The sequence below is a fragment of the Myotis davidii genome, unplaced genomic scaffold (genome assembly GCF_000327345.1).
Source record: "Myotis davidii unplaced genomic scaffold, ASM32734v1 scaffold184, whole genome shotgun sequence".
Lineage (NCBI taxonomy): Eukaryota > Metazoa > Chordata > Mammalia > Chiroptera > Vespertilionidae > Myotis > Myotis davidii.
The window spans coordinates 424,202-440,001 of record NW_006297021.1 but is presented as its reverse complement, the minus strand read 5'-3'; the positions used below and the strand labels follow the sequence as shown (position 1 = coordinate 440,001).

General features: G+C 44.0%; 1 protein-coding gene across 1 annotated transcript in view; it reads right to left on the bottom strand.

Annotated features, from left to right (window-relative positions):
• Positions 1-6,252: 6,252 nt before the first annotated feature.
• The window catches only part of WDR17 (WD repeat domain 17), a 92,102-nt gene continuing 82,554 nt past the window's right edge, over positions 6,253-15,800 (bottom strand). The window contains exons 23-30 of the mRNA XM_015569759.1: positions 15,623-15,643; positions 13,800-13,911; positions 10,590-10,731; positions 10,194-10,296; positions 8,958-9,059; positions 8,262-8,360; positions 7,782-7,965; positions 6,253-6,891 (exon numbers count right to left, since the gene is read on the bottom strand). Of these exons, the coding sequence (XP_015425245.1) occupies positions 6,772-6,891; positions 7,782-7,965; positions 8,262-8,360; positions 8,958-9,059; positions 10,194-10,296; positions 10,590-10,731; positions 13,800-13,911; positions 15,623-15,643 (883 nt within the window). The 3' untranslated portion in view covers positions 6,253-6,771. The remainder of the gene's footprint in view (positions 6,892-7,781; positions 7,966-8,261; positions 8,361-8,957; positions 9,060-10,193; positions 10,297-10,589; positions 10,732-13,799; positions 13,912-15,622; positions 15,644-15,800) is intronic.

The following is a 15,800-nucleotide window of genomic DNA, read 5'->3' as shown; positions in this document are numbered from 1 at the left end:
CCCCCCCCCCCCCCCCCACCCCGACTGCAGACACTGGGAGACTCGTCATTACCTAGACACCCACGCCATCCCGGAGCGAGGCGGGTGTAGGTCATCAGGATTTCTCGCTCCCTTTTTTGAACCCAGTTTTCCGAAGAGCCATCTTACTCTAGTCTCTGGAAGGAGCGGAGAGCCGCAACCTGACCTCCCTCCCTAATTAATTGTGAGACAGATGTTTTGTCCTTCCTTTATCGTGTCTGTTCTACCAGCTTCTGTCACTTTCTGTGTCTCTTCTTTGTTCTACTTGTGAATTTGAGCAGAGGCAGAGCTGTAAATTTTAGGTTCAGATTTTTGGGATGTTCTCAGACACTAACGTTTTGCTGTGAAATGTATCATACATGCAGCATATAATGCATATACATGTGTGTACCCCCTTGTAAGAAACAGAACATCACCGGTGCCTTCACATTCCCCTGTGCGTCCTCTATGATAGCATTCTCTACGCTTCCCGCCGAAAGCAGCCATTGTCCTCCTGCCTTCTGATTTCCTTGATTTATAAAAAATATATTTTTATTGATTTCAAAAAGGAAGGGAGAGGGAGAGAGAGAGAGAGAAACATCAGTGGTGAGGGGAAATCATTGATTGGCTGCCTCCTGCACGCCCCACTCTGGGGATGGATCCCACAACCCAGGCATGTGCCCTGACCGGGAATCAATCGAACTGAGACCTCCTGGTTCATGGGTCCACTCTCAACCACTGAGCCACACCAGCCGGGCTTAAAGTAACTTTTTAAAGCAACTATTTTGTGCATGAAGAAGGCAAGCACTGCGGGGAGAGGAGTGCCAAGCTCTGTGGTCACAGCACCCCTAGGATTATGGGGAAACGGGTATCTACACAATTTGCTGAATTTCTAAATCGCGGGGCTTTATTTTGCCAATGGCCACCGTGAATTCCTAAGAAACGACGTTTGTGTCTATTTTACAGGCAGGTTTGAAGTCAAACCGACCGTGGGAGAGCTCACTCTGGACCACATCTCTGCCCCGGTCTCTCGCCACAAGCCCAAAGCAGCGAATCCACGGCCGCGGGACGTTTCTGTTCTATGTACGTGCTTTTGCTGTGACCTTTAACTTTCTATCTGTGAAAAGGGATTTTTTGGTTTGTTTGTTTTGCTGTGTTCATTGACATTTTTAAAAAGAGTTAAAATGCTGGTCTCAGCCTTCGGTCTAAAATGATGCCACAGTTGGTTGACTCGTCGTTTGCTCTTGTTTTCTTGTTAATCCTCACCCAAGGATATTTTTCCATTGATTTTTAAAGAGAGTGGAAGGGAGAGGGAGAGACAGAAAGAGAGAAACACCGATGTGAGAGAAACACATCAATTGATTGCCTCCTGCGCATGCCCCAACCAGAGCTAGGGACTGAGCCTGCAACTGAAGTACATGCCCTTGCCCGGAATGGAACCTGGGACCCTCCAGTCCATGGGCCGACGTTCTATCCACTGAGCCGAACTGGCCAGGGCGTTGTTGTGCTCTTGATAGAGAGATGGGGCCCCATCAGGGGAGCTTCCCAAGCAGAGGCCCTCCTACTGTGGGAGCCATCTGGGTGCTGGTTTCTAGGTTGATGCTCAACCACTGGGCCACACCGGGCAAGCTGTTTTTTTTTTCTTTTTCTAACACTTAACTTCCTCGATCAGTTTACCTAAATCTAGCATAAGCAACATGATGGGCCAAAGAATATAGATTTCTTAGTTGCAACGGGACTGTCCCTTGAGAAGTGAGTGAGCTGCAGGGCCTGGGTGGCCGGCTGGCTGCTCAGAGTTCCAGCAGCGGGTGTGCACGGCGCGTGCCACAGCAAGGCTTCTGGAGTCGTGTGCAGTGGCCTCAGCTGTTTCTGAAACATTTAAAAACAGCTGAGTCATCTTCCGGATGAAAATAAGCCGCGGGTATTTTTAGGCCCTGCTGGCGCCTCCCGGAGCTCTTATTTATGGCTACTGTGGTGATGAGCCCATCTCCGCCTGCGGCCCTGCGCTGTGCGCACCTTTGATATATCAGAAACATGGGGGGTTGCGTACATAATTACTAAACACACTGATTTTAACTTTGCTTTAAAAATATTCCGGCAAATATAGGCAACGCTGGCAAGTAGGAAACCAACCCAGGGGACGCAGCCTGGAACACCTTCTCTCGGCCCTGAGACGGCGCCTGTCCGGACCTGGACAGGTGACCTTGGAAACCCCTCATGGACTTGAAGAAGGGCTGCCGCCACCTTTGCCACGTTAAAGGGACAAAATCGCCTCCTTAGCTGATACTTCAATGGAAAGTAAATTAAAGTGGTTGTCGTATCCATTCTTGGGCTGTTTTTTCTTCTCAATCCCATTCAACAACCGTTTATTAACATCACCTGTGCCACATCCCGTGGAAAACACAAAGCAAATTAATTAGCGCAGAATGAGCCCAGATCACCGTAAGGGTGCAGTTAAACACAACTCACCTCGGCGAGCAACAGGTCTTCCCCAGAGAGCTGGTAGGAATGGTGACTGTACTCTGTGATATTTTCCTCATTAGAAATGAAAAGAGTCACTAGGCAGCCGGACAGTGTTTATTTACACATCACATCTATAAATAAAAACATTTATTCTGAACGATGATCCTTGTACATTGGCCCACAGACCATCTTGCCCAGGTCCATAAACAGCCGTTAATGTTTCTTACAAACCGGCGTCCTTCCTTGAGACCGAGCTGTGGAGAAGGAAGACCTTCACTTAGAAACTGGTCTGGGGTTTAGCGACCCGTTTCTTCCATCTAAATGTGCCCACGGGCTGCCGCCATCCCCCACGCTCTCACTGAAGGGAAACCACAGCAGGCTGGCATCCTGAAAGGCGGTTCTCTTCCATCTTTTGGAAATGTTAGGTTCGTATTTAAGACATTTTCTTCAACTGGAACCACTCCTGTGAGACGCCATCTTGTTCACAGTCCCTTTGGCTTCCCAGATGAACATGGTAAGTCCCACCGTGTGTGGGTCAGTTTCCAGCTACCCTCGGTCACTTTTCCCGCAGTGTGGAAGGCTTCCACAGTTTTATTAGAATTTCTACCTCCGGAGACTTCCTTGTTTGGTTTTACATTTTGGGGGAGAGCACATTCAGTAAAAGAAAGAGAAGACTTCTTAGGAGGGTGTTTAGAATCTGGTTTGATCTGCGGTAAAGGATTCAGTCCAAATGCACGTCCTAACCAGCTCTCGGGTCCCTACCTGCTGCCTTGCGTTCTAACAGGACACATCTAAGTCGCAGCTGGTGGGAATCACCACTAAGCCATCCATTCCCGATCCCAGGGTAGGGTGTTAGGAAGAAGGCAGCTGAAGTTCCCAGGAAAAGGCCTGGGTCGGGATAAACAGTCAAACACGCTGCTCTCTCCTCTTGACACTGCGTTCAACCTCCTGGAAAAGCCCGTCCCCCGTGGCCTGTGGCCGGTCCCTAGGACCCTGAGGGAGGGCGGAGGGCTGGGAGAGATAGGAAATGGTCCCCAGGCTTCCTCCCCGAGAGTGAGTGAGTGAGTGAGTGAGGGCAGCGCGTACGGAGCAGAGTGGGGAACTGTGAGAACTTCGGGGATGAGTGTGCCCTGGACGCCAACGCTGGGGCACATCTTAGGAAGGCCATTGGCTCAGAGCCTCTTTGATGGAAGGAAGGAGGGAAGGAAGGAAGGACAGACTTTCCTGGGAGCTAGGCCACCTCAGGAACAGGGTCCTGTCCATCAGGTGGCAGAATGCTCCTCAGGGCCACGGAAGACCCTGCTGCTCTCTCCTGCTCACGTGGCGGTTTACATAGTCGTCGTCTCCTGTGCGTGGAGGGTCTTCCCTCTGACGGTCCGTGGCGTGACTTTTGTAGGCTTCCTCCCGGGGAGGGTAATCTCTGATGGACAGCCCACCCTTCACACCGCAGTGCCCTGGGAAGGAGCGGAGCGTCAGGGACAAGACTGATGCTCACCCTACCGGCTAACCATGTCACACCTGGCTTTCCCTGGGGGACCTGGAGTACGTGCGTACATACACACCTAGACAACTACATGCACAGTCACATGCTGCTTCAATGCAGCATGAAGCGGTTTTCAATTTATTTACGTACAAATGTTTCAAAGATACGGTACAATGAGCACTCACGAGGAGTGCACTGTAAACATAACTTCCGTGTTACGGGTGCACTAAATAGGAAATACCCATTTTACAAATAATGTGTGATGCGTATGCTACATTCAGAATACCTTTGAAGACCAAAAAAAAGCCATTTTTCCTACCCTAGGGACAACAAAACACAGTCATTGCTAATGCGACCATGTTCCTGAGCACATCCGAATGGTCTTGTGGAAATTTATGTTTTATTGACTGACATAAAAATCAGAGGTTTTCACAACATGTAAATCATTTTGATATGGCAATTTTGTGAAACACCTGGTCATGTTAGAGAGAAAAAATTTTCCCAGTCCTTTTAAAATTCACTGTCTTATGAGACTTCCTCCATAAAGGCAGGTTTAAACCTGCGAAATTATTTGTCCACACTCTGGACATCTTCAAATAGTAAAATAAGCTCATATTATTTATGGGATTGTCATGCATATGAAATCTAACCAAGGAAAATGCTTTTATAATTTAAAAAATTATTTCATATTAAGGTACAATATATACAGATTGACATAGTCAAATGACATTTACAATTCTGCAAAGAATTCATAGTTAAAATTAACATTAAGGTATAGAACATTGTAGATGTCAAAGCATAATGGAATTGCACTTGAATCAGCCCAGTTTAGATTTCAGACATGATTTTTTGCATACTTTATACATAAAAATATGTTTTTCCTGCATTCATTAAAATACAAAATGTCATTACTTATATATGTATAACTTAAACTCAATGATGGCTTTTGAAGGAATTAAAGCACAAAAGATAGGCTTTTTTATTTAAAACAGAATAAAGAGGAATATGGTAGGACTTAGACCAGCGGTTCTCAACCTGTGGGTCGCGACCCCTTTGGCGGTCGAATGACCCTTTCACAGGGGTCGCCTAAGACCATCCTGCATATCAGATATTTACATGACGATTCGTAACAGTAGCAACATTACAGTTATGAAGTAGCAATGAAAATAATTTTATGGTTGGGTCACAACATGAGGAATTGTATTTAAAGGGCCAGAAGGTTGAGAACCACTGATTTAGACTCATTTTGAAGTAAGGCAATTCTAGTACACATATTCCAATTAATAAACAATTCTGTTACATTTATCACCAAGGGTTAAAAAATGCTCAGATACACTTTATATTACCCACTGCCTCTCTGAGTTGCATACATTCTCGTTTATAATATTAATTTTTTTAATAAAATGAAATTTAATGAGTTAGAAGTGATCAATGTGATAGATAGGTATATAGTATATATTGTTTTCTGTTTTAAGAAGCCGTTTAAGAAAAATGTTAAAATATTTTAAATGCAACAAGTTTAAAGATAATAACAACGATTATTAGACAAAAACATCTATATTATAAACTCTGCATGACTCGAGTATAAAAGTACTGTTCTTCCTGAAATGCATTCATTTCATAAATTTCAAAGGCAGAATTCTAGAACAACTGAGATACTTATGGCCATGCCTCAGGCTTTTCTTTTTTGTAGCTTTACTCTTTTAATTAATATTTTAAAAACCTGAATTTACATACTATATCCAAACTTTTAATATCCTAGTTACAGGAAATTTACTTCAAACTAAATTTCATCAAATAAATTCAGTTATAGTCAATATAAATCGATTAGAGATTATGTCAGTATTACGTGCATTAATGAAAATTAATATCTATACATATCCAGTCTCTTTTAAAACAGTCAATTATCATAAAATGCAAATTCTCATACAGATGCCACTGCATTTTGGTTTTCACTCCCCAGTTGTTTTCATGCTTATAGAACCGATTCCTTTATAATTGGACATTTGAATTTTAGATAGAAACCTTGGTAATGTTCTCTCCATGTGGCTCAGCTAGTTGGAACACCGTCTGTTCTGAACACCAAAAGACTGCAGGTTCGAATCCGGGTCAGGGGACATACCTAGGTTGTGGGTTTGATCCCCAGTCAGGGGTGGAGAGTGTAGGGGTGGCAACGGATGTATGCTTCTCTTATATCGATGTTTTTATTTCTCTCTTCCTTCCTCTCTCTTTAAACAATCAATTTAAAAAATATCCTTGGACGAGGATTAATAAAGTATTTTGATTGTGTATCTATTTATTGATATATATTAAACTTATAACTGTAAACTTTTATTAAAGATGAGCTAAAACCAGCGGTTTATGATACATTAAATAGAAGACAAGGTATGTGTCTGTGAACGGACGCTCAGCCCACACACCTTCCGCATCGATGCCTGGAACCCCGGTCCTTCGAGTGTTCAGTAGGATTATACTGCACACCAAGCACTGTCCTAGGGGTCGCACCCTTTCCTGCCTCAACAATAAATACCTGGGTTCCTTCTGCGCTTTGTGAAAGTCTTATGTGCTCTTTTCGATGGTTCATTCAGTCCTTTATAGCTCAAATATTTCCTTTCCCCCAAATATGGCTATTCTATTTTATAAAGGAGACACCTATTTTTTCTCAAAAGTATATAAATATTTTATTTTTTGAACTTAATGAATAAAATCGACCGTTATTCCCTACTTCCCCCTCTCCTCCTCCCAACCTTCAGCTCATGGGCAATAGAGGTTAATACTAACCAATAAAAGGTCTTCAAGACACAATGAAGCCGGAGAACAGCCTTCCATCAGAACGGGTTGAGGCGAATGCCAGTCCCTAAAGGTGAAAAGGGATTCACCTTGGCCCACATCAGAGCATCATTCAGGGAGATGGCGGATTTCCCATCTTCAAGGAGGTACACGGGGCCCTGCACACGGCGAGAGTTGAGGGAAGAAGAGGAATAAAAATCCGCAACATGTTTTTAAACAAAGACAATCCCTCCAATAGAAAACCCACAGGTGATGTTTGCACGGTGCTGACAGGAAATGAAAAAATATAGACTTGACTTTGGGTGGCGAACCCACAATACAATATACAGTGATGTATTAAACATTGTACTCCTGGAACCTCTATCTTTGTATTAACCAATGTCACCCCAATAAATTCAATACAAATGTTAAAAAAATATGAGAAAAATTAGTTTTTTTAACTGCTACAACTATAAAAACATTTTAAAACATCTTAATGTTATATATATCCTGATGTCTTTCAAAATAGGACTTAGTTTCATAATTTGAGATCTCTAAATACAGCAGTGTTAACAGAGATAACAGGTAATGTTAATCTGTTAAATGCTACAAAGTTACCATTTTATAAAGGCAGATATGCCTCGCCATAGCCTTAAACGTACTTAACTGTTTAATTTCACAGCTAGGAAGTTATTCAAGCCAGAACCTCTGAACCTGCTGTGTGTGTGTGTGTGTGTGTGTGTGTGTGTGTGTCTGTATAATTAAAATTGCGCCAAATGTGTGATTTGCCAGCAGATCTATAATTTAGTTATATCAGTTAGTCCGTATGTCAAGGGCAGTTCTGAAGAACTAAATGCAAAAAAATAACAACAAACAAAAAAAACCCCTTTCAATCTGTATTGCTCAGCTCTTAGAAGGAAAAGCACATTTTCAAACACAAAAACCTTGCTTATTTATGTTCTAAAGTTACCAGGTTTCTGAGCATGATTTCAAATAATACAGCTTGTCAACAAATTATTTGTAGACTGGAGGCCTGATGCATGAAATTCGCAGCCCCGTTAGACAGTACCTGGATTTTTAACCCCGTGAGACAAGAGATGTGAGCGTCCGAATGGCTGGGAAGGTGGGATCCCGTCACATAGTCCGGCCCCACCATCCCTCTGAGCGGCTCGGCCTGCAGCCTCCGGAGCAGGGCTGCGTACACCCTTCTCTGTGACTCGGAAGCGGGTGTGTAGGGAGAGTCCTCTGATGATCTGTGTGTCAACACACATTGCATTTGCATTTTTGTAAAATCACGGAATCATTAAGGCTTAGACTAGAAACAGTCCTGATGCTTTTCAACCCCCCTTCATAGATGACGCCAAATCAACTTTAGACGCAACTTACAGCAAACATGAAGGACTTAGAAAAAGGGCAGCATTGTAAATTATTACTGACTATCTGCTAAGCAAACCCAGAGTCCTGCTTTTGCTCGCGTGAATAACAACAATCGCATTCTGAATGAGCCTGTGGACACGAAGCATTCCCGTTCTTTGTCAGAGTCACTCACGGGTGGACGGGCTGCGTGCAGGCTCTCCACGCCTCCAGCTCTTCGGACAGGCGCTCGATGGTCAAAGGCACGGACACCTCCCGACGTTTCAACAGCTGGCTGCGGCGTGAGAAAGAAATAACAGCTGGCATCTCAGACTAAGACACCAGGAAAGCAAACAAACAGCTGCAATTGTAGATTTCACAGCTATTGTTCAAAAATCCATGTGTATACCTGAGTGTGTGTGTGTGCGTGTGTGTGTGTGTGCGCGCGCGCGTGCCTGCTCACTGTGTAGTTAGCCTGTAAGTGCTGGCGAGTCATGGATGGTCCCCAGCTGTGGGCTGGGTGACAGCCTGAGGAGGGAGGGACGGATACATGAGCTGCATAATGCAGGGAGGACGGTTCGAGAAGCCAAACTCTGCTGTCTGATGGCCACGCACGGCTACTGTAGGGCAGTGTGTCTGCACTAACATGGATGTTGGGAGTAAGAAAGCACGCGGGAGCAGTCGGACAATGTCAGCTGGTGGGGAGGAGGGGACGCGGCTGCGTGCTTTAAGACAGAGCTGGGCCAAGGGGCAGGGCCCGGCGACGCAGGACCCACCCGTCCTCACGGAGTGACACAGCGCAGGCTCAGCGGATAAACGGGCGCGTGTGGCAGTACTGGGGACACCGCTCAGTGAAGAACCCCCTCCTCTCCCGGCAGCAGGGGTGCCCTACCTCGTGTACTCATAGAGCGCGGGGACGATGCTCGCGTACTGCCTCCTGGCGGCCAGCAGCGCGCCCGCGTAGCCACTCAGTATGAGCAGCTCGTTCCGCGCTCTGCGGGGGAAGATGGTTCGGTTTAAGAATCCCAGTGAAGTCTAGGGCATCATTCTCATCTGTAGTTACTGTACTTGTGTCTGTTTTAATGGGTGACACTGACAGCAAACTCTGTTTAGAACATTTTCTGAACTCGAGGGTGCTGCCTTCACCAGGCAACTCAGCCAGGCGTCGTGCTCTGACAAATTCACAAATTTGTCAAAACACAGGTCTTCAACGTTATCTCACTCTCGCCTTCTTGTTTTTCTCGGTTGCTCCGCTGCTTCTTCATGCGCTCGCTTCCTCGGGAGCTGCCGGGTCCGAGTAGGAATCCCTGTCACACGGACTCTCACCCACAACCTTCCTGCCTGGGATCTGCCACGCGTGCAGACATGGCTTCACCGTCCCACACGGGCATCAAGCAAAAGGGGCCCAGGCCTCCATCACAGATTATCCACAGTCTCGGGACCTCAGCCACATGGAACAGTGACCTTGAACAAGGGGTGGGGGGACCTCTGGCCCGAGGGCCGCGTAAGGCCCGTGAAATCATCTGGTCTGGCCCTGCCAAGGCATGAGGGGTGAGCTAATGATATGTTTGACCAAATAGAGCAGGCTAGTTTTTAAGTTGATAACTTTGTGTGGCCCAAGAATGATGTTGTGAATATCCAACTGGCCCTCAGCAGAGAAGGTTCCCCACCCCTGCCTTAACTGCCTTAAATGACACGTGTTTCTGGGGGCGGCGTCCACCTTTGACGTCCTAGCGCTTTCACTTCTTCCCCAACCCAGCATGCTTTGCACACACAGAGAGTTAACAGATAAGACCACCAGTTTCTCAGGACTGTGAGGTCCAAAACCACCCAAAAGCTTTAAATTAGCCCCATTTGAACCTGGTGTGTATGTGTGTATGTGTGTGTACATACCTATATAAACATACAAGCACTATTAGTAAAGGAGCCCACTAAGATTTATGATTCCTGGTTCAAACTGACCTCTGCACTTTTTCTTAAGATGACAACAGATAAAAACATAATTTTTTCGACATGTCCTTCTACCTGTCCAAGACGATCTTAGTTCTTGATCTAAACACCAAAACTCGCAGAGCCCCCGTGAAACACCACGTGGCTGGAGTGATGGGTTCTGGGGAAAGGTACTCACTCGGTACACGTGGGCAGGAGTAACTTCTCCGTCTGAATGTAACTCAGCAGGTCAAGAACGGGGTGAATGGCATCCAAAGTCCAATCGGAACTACTGATGTGTTCTGGCAAAACAGAACAAAATGAAGAGTCTCTAAGTAGCAGCGTTCATGTTTCACCCACTGTTGAGCCCATGCGATCAGCTCCCTTCTGGTGAGTCCTATCTGTCCCTGGGATCAGATCACAGGTATTCATTCACCCACCCACCCTCTCTCAGGCCCCACCCAGATGGTCAGCAGTGTCTTTCCTTTCTCAAGGTAGGGTGGCTAGTGCTTGATGTGAAAGCTTTTTAGCAGCATGAATGAAAATATGAGGTAAATGAGCAGATTTTAAATGTCTCTACCAACTAAACACTCACCTTTGACGAAGTCAACACCAACAGGAAGGGCTTTTTCAGGTTCTTGACTTAACAAGTAATACTTTACAGCTTCAAACACATTGCCGTCTGCGTGCGCTGTCTCCGCCAACTGCATACATTCTCCTACGGGGGGCAGCTTGCACTAGAAAATCATCGGGTTGAGATCAACATCACCAAAATGTGCAGAGATAAAAGTAACAGTATAAGTACTAAATAAGCTTCATATTTATTCCTTATGAAAGTTACTCAAAATAGATGTGCATAAAATAACTTATACTAAAATGTATTTATAAAGCTATCTTGAAGGTGTAATAATAATAGTGATAATAATTAATAATAATAAATAGGACGTTACCCAAGAGTCAGTGGTGTTTACCACCCATCACCTAATAAAAGAGGTGGAAGTGAATTGCCTTGGTTGTGATATTGGGACTGGTGCCTGCAGCTGTAACTTAGGAAAAAATGCTGAGATGGTCATTTTAGAACAAATATGCTGACCATTGTAAAGAGCTACTGTACACAATACAGTAATTTCATGTGGCCTCTGAGACAAAGCAGCTTCATTTCAATGATTGTACAAGCTCTACAAGTTTTAGCTTTGCCGTCCGGAAATCCTCCACTGTGTGGGGTTGGAGCCCATGGAATGTCATCACTGTGGCATGAGAAGCAGTACTACTCATGGTCTCCATTTTTAAAAATCTGGTTAAAACCCAGTCTATTCCTCCTGCAGGTGAGTTCTGCTTCCATAACGAGGCAGGAATTACGTTATCTCCTGGATCAAATTCCAATAATGCCCATGGTTGGTTCAGTTAAATTGTTGAATGTGTTGGTTAGTGTCTGAGTGACACTGACAAACAGTTTGATGCTCTGGCTCCCACCACTCTGGCCACCCCTGCAATGAGCTGCCACAGCAAGAAATGGTTTGTGTTCTGACTCCGGAAAGTGTGCCTCACCCCCGTGAGGTCACCTGTCCCTTCTCCTGGGGTACCTGCCACCCTCTTCCCCTCACTTTTCTCTTATATCCCCTTAAGTGACCGAAAAGGTTTATTCAATTCACTTACTTACTAATGCATTTATTCAATAGTTTCTGTTGTTTAAAAATTAGATATATTTAACATTACAGATCACTCAACCTCTCAGAAAAATCACCACAAACTACAATACAGGAGCTCTCATGTGTATGACATCTCCTATTGTTTCCTATCTCTACTCAGTAAACAACAGTTATTTATTGGGCAACTCCTATGTGCGTGGTACTGTGCCTGGCTAGATTAAAAAAAGGCTTCTTCACTTTGAGGAACGCTCAAAGAGCGGAGGGGATGAACCCCTTGGACGCCATCAGCGTCTACAGAGGCAGGAGGCGGACCTGCCCCACACGCCACCCGCATCTATAGCCGCAAACCTCGCGTATCAACTCTGGTTGCCCAATTTTACAATCAGACTTGCTGGTGACGTCTCTGGGTTTGTAAAGAAGATCATGTAACTTAAATTTGTAAATATTCCAGCGCATATGGAAGAAAAAGGGATGGTTTCCGTTTTAGACGCGTGGCAGTTAACTGGTAAAAACAGTGGTCCCCATTTAAATTTCTCACTCAAATAGGATAGGACAAGAGGAGTAAGGTGATCACCCCTGTAATTCTTGTTGAATCTTAAAGTTCTGGAAGTTGTGTAAGTAACATAATATTTGAATATATAATTGTCTGTACTACTTGTGAAGTTGTCCAGCTAGTCGCTTCTTCACACATTCTAACCAGTCTCTCTGAAGTGTTATTAACAGAGTCTGACGATACAGTAATTGTGTTCTCTAGAACGTGCGTGCGGTGAAAAGACTTGGTGGAGACCTTCCCGCCCCTCTGGCCCATCTTTAACGGCTGTGATCGCAGCCAGGGGCTAATCTCCCTAAGCCTCCTGGGCCAAGGACATGCCCGTGTGCAGTAAGACACTGCGCAGCCACGTAAAGCGCAACCGAAAACAGCATCCCTCTCCCTTCCATGTGCATCGATTTCCACCGAAAATAATTTTCATTTGTTATGTTTATGAGCAAAGCACAGCTCATTTATAAAGCGAGTCAGGGAAGACAAAGCGTATAAGGAAGTTAAAGTCACTCAGCTCACAACCCATTGGTAACTCTCAACATTTATCTTTTCACAAGTATTTTCTCTGATATCACTCTCACAAACACTCATACTCTCACAAACACACACATTCACACACACACACTCTCATACTCACACAGACACACTCACAAACACACACACACTCTCACACTCACACAGACACCACAGACACACACACACACACACACACACACACACACTTGGTTTATCTATATTAACACAATACTCAGTAAGTGCCCATTATTGAATGAATAGGGCCACTCACGCTGGGGGGAACATCAAGGTTCATATAAATAAAAAATCTTTGTTATTTTTAGAGTTGAAAGTGAGAACATTTTTTACTTTTATCTTTTTCTCAAAAGAACTATATGTATCTTCTTAAATATGCTGTGTAGTCATTTTCAAAATGAAAATCACGTTGGCATGTGCGTAGTGTCATAATCTGCTCTTCACTTGTTTTACAGCGGACTGATGTCAAGAAAAACAGAACTTCAAGATCTTTTTAATGCATTAGTAGCACTAACATACAGAAATGTCCTACAAGCTATATAAACATATAACCTCCCTATTGTGGAACACTTGGGTTGTTTTATATATAATCTTGGTACATAAATTCCTATATTCTGCAAAGGAGCATTCTTTTAAAGCGCTTAAGAAAAATGCATGCAAATTTCATTATACGTTATCAATTCTTTTAAAGGCCTTAAACTGTCTACTTTTAAAAGTTGGCATCCATGCACCTTGAGTGCAGTGGGGAGCAGTGGGGGCGAGGACAGGCATTGAGGCTGGTGGTCTCGCCCACCGTTCACCCATTTAGGCAACAGCTTCCTTCCCTCCTCTGTGCTTTCTTTATGCGATAGGAACAAAACCCCCTGCTTTTCAGGGTTTCGTGAGGACAGAGTAAAATATAAATACATGTGAACATCTAGAAGAGTTCCAAGCACAGGGCAGAAGCTCAGTAACAGTTACTTCTTAGGATCGTCTTTGTTGTATATGTACAAGGGCCCAGGGAGACCATATCTTTGCTTCTCTGTTTGTATCTCAATCCCTGAACCTGAAATGAGTTAAGTCACGGTGCTGCGTCCCCAACTACCTTCTCTCGGAGATCGCTCATCTCCTCCTCGCAGCCGGGGTAGAAGGCACAGAGCTTCACCAGCTGAAGTTCATTATCGGGAATCATCCGGAGCAGATCGGCTGCCAAATTCCTGGCCACATAACAAAAGGGGAAACGCCCATGAACACAAAACTCCACACACAACACGAGAACTGAGTCCGAGGAAGGAGGCTCAGGGTACCTCCCACGCTGTCTTACCTTCACAACAGCACCAACCTCCCGCTTAACCATGCTGCTCTCAGCACGGATTCCAGGAACCAAAGGGCGTGGAGGAAAAATGTGTGATGAGATTCCTAAATAGTTATTTTTAAAAATATGTTCTTATTGATTTCGGAGAGAGGAAGGGAAAGCGGGAGAGTCATGGACCGGCCGCCTCCTGCACGCCCCTGCTGGGGATCGAGCCTGCCACCCAGGCATGTGCCCTGACCTGGGAATCAAACCCTGACCTCCTGGTTCAAGGGTCAACGCTCAACCACTGAGTAGCACCGGCCAGGCTCTAAATAGTTTTTAAAGCTCTAAACGGAGTCTTCACATGTTCACAATGGATTCTGTCACTGTATAATTGCCTAATCACACTGAGTTGAATTAGATCTGTGCTTTGGAATGAATGACAGACTGTGAAGTGAATGCTCACCAGCCATGGACAGGGTGTCCTCATTGGAGTACGTAGGTTACATTTGGAAGCTGGGCATCCTGCCTATCTGTTAAACATTAGGTGGAAGTCACACACAAATGCAATTTTCTCATTTACATTTTTAGAGATGCGATCAATGGAATAAATCACTTAAAACTAAGGTGTGAAAGAAATTGCATATACAGCAGCTTTACATTAAAAATACGTTTTTTGCCCAGCTGGTGTGGCTCAGTGATTGAGCACTGACCTATGAACCAGGAGGTCACGGTTTGATTTCTGGTCAGGGCACATGCACAGGTTGTGGGCTTGATCCACAGTAGGGGGTGTGCAGGAGGCAGCCAATCAATGATTCTCTTTCATCATGGATGTTTCTTGCTCCCTCTCCCTCCCTCTTTCTGAAATCAATAAAAATATATTCAAAGAAATAAAAAAGTATTTTTTATAAAATTCTTTTCTAAAATCACTAGATGGAGAGTTTTTGGTTGCATGCATCGTAACTGAGAAAACACTAATTATCATAGTTTGAGATGTTATTATTCAGCTTTCAAGAAACGGATAAACATTCAGCATGACTTCAGTAGAGGCGATACCTCAAGTGTGAATTAGGAAGGTGTGCTGTGGACTGAGACAACCCCCCTTCACCTCTGTGCGAAGCCTTCGGGAAATCTAGATCGGCCATTAATGTGAATGAGCTATTTTTAAAAACATTAAGAGATATTTAATCAAGAATATAGGGAGCATAGAATAGAGATAATTTGTTGCGTCTCATTTTCTATTATCATTGCAGAGGTAAATCTTTAAATGTGTTTACAATTTCCAAATTAGAGTAATTCATCTGTTCTTGCTAAAATTATGAATGACTTTGTTTTCTGACACTAACATTCAATTTGCTTAGCTGAATCCGCTATTATTTTATATTGTAGAGAGCCACTGTTCACTTATTATACACCTCTAAGTATAAAATCACAAGTGCTTTGTGCCTAGGTTATAGGAACTTTTGTCATTCCTCTGTGTTTAGGTTTTATGTGCTATAAATTGTGGAAATAAATTGGCATTCTGTAAGACAAAGTGAAAACAGTTAATGATAATTTCTTAATATAGAGTTGGTGTCCCAATATTATAGAATATAAATATTTAATTAAGCAGCTTTTATAAAAGTAGATGATACCTGTATTCATCGGATGGAAAGCTAGAAAAAAACAATTCTGGATATGAATACCATAGACAGGCAATGAGAACCAACCAGCAGCAAACTTTAACCAGCAAACACAGACATGTGAAGGATTTTTGGTTTATGAAGTTACACACATTCTATTGAAACTATGCTGCTATCTTAATTTTTCTTT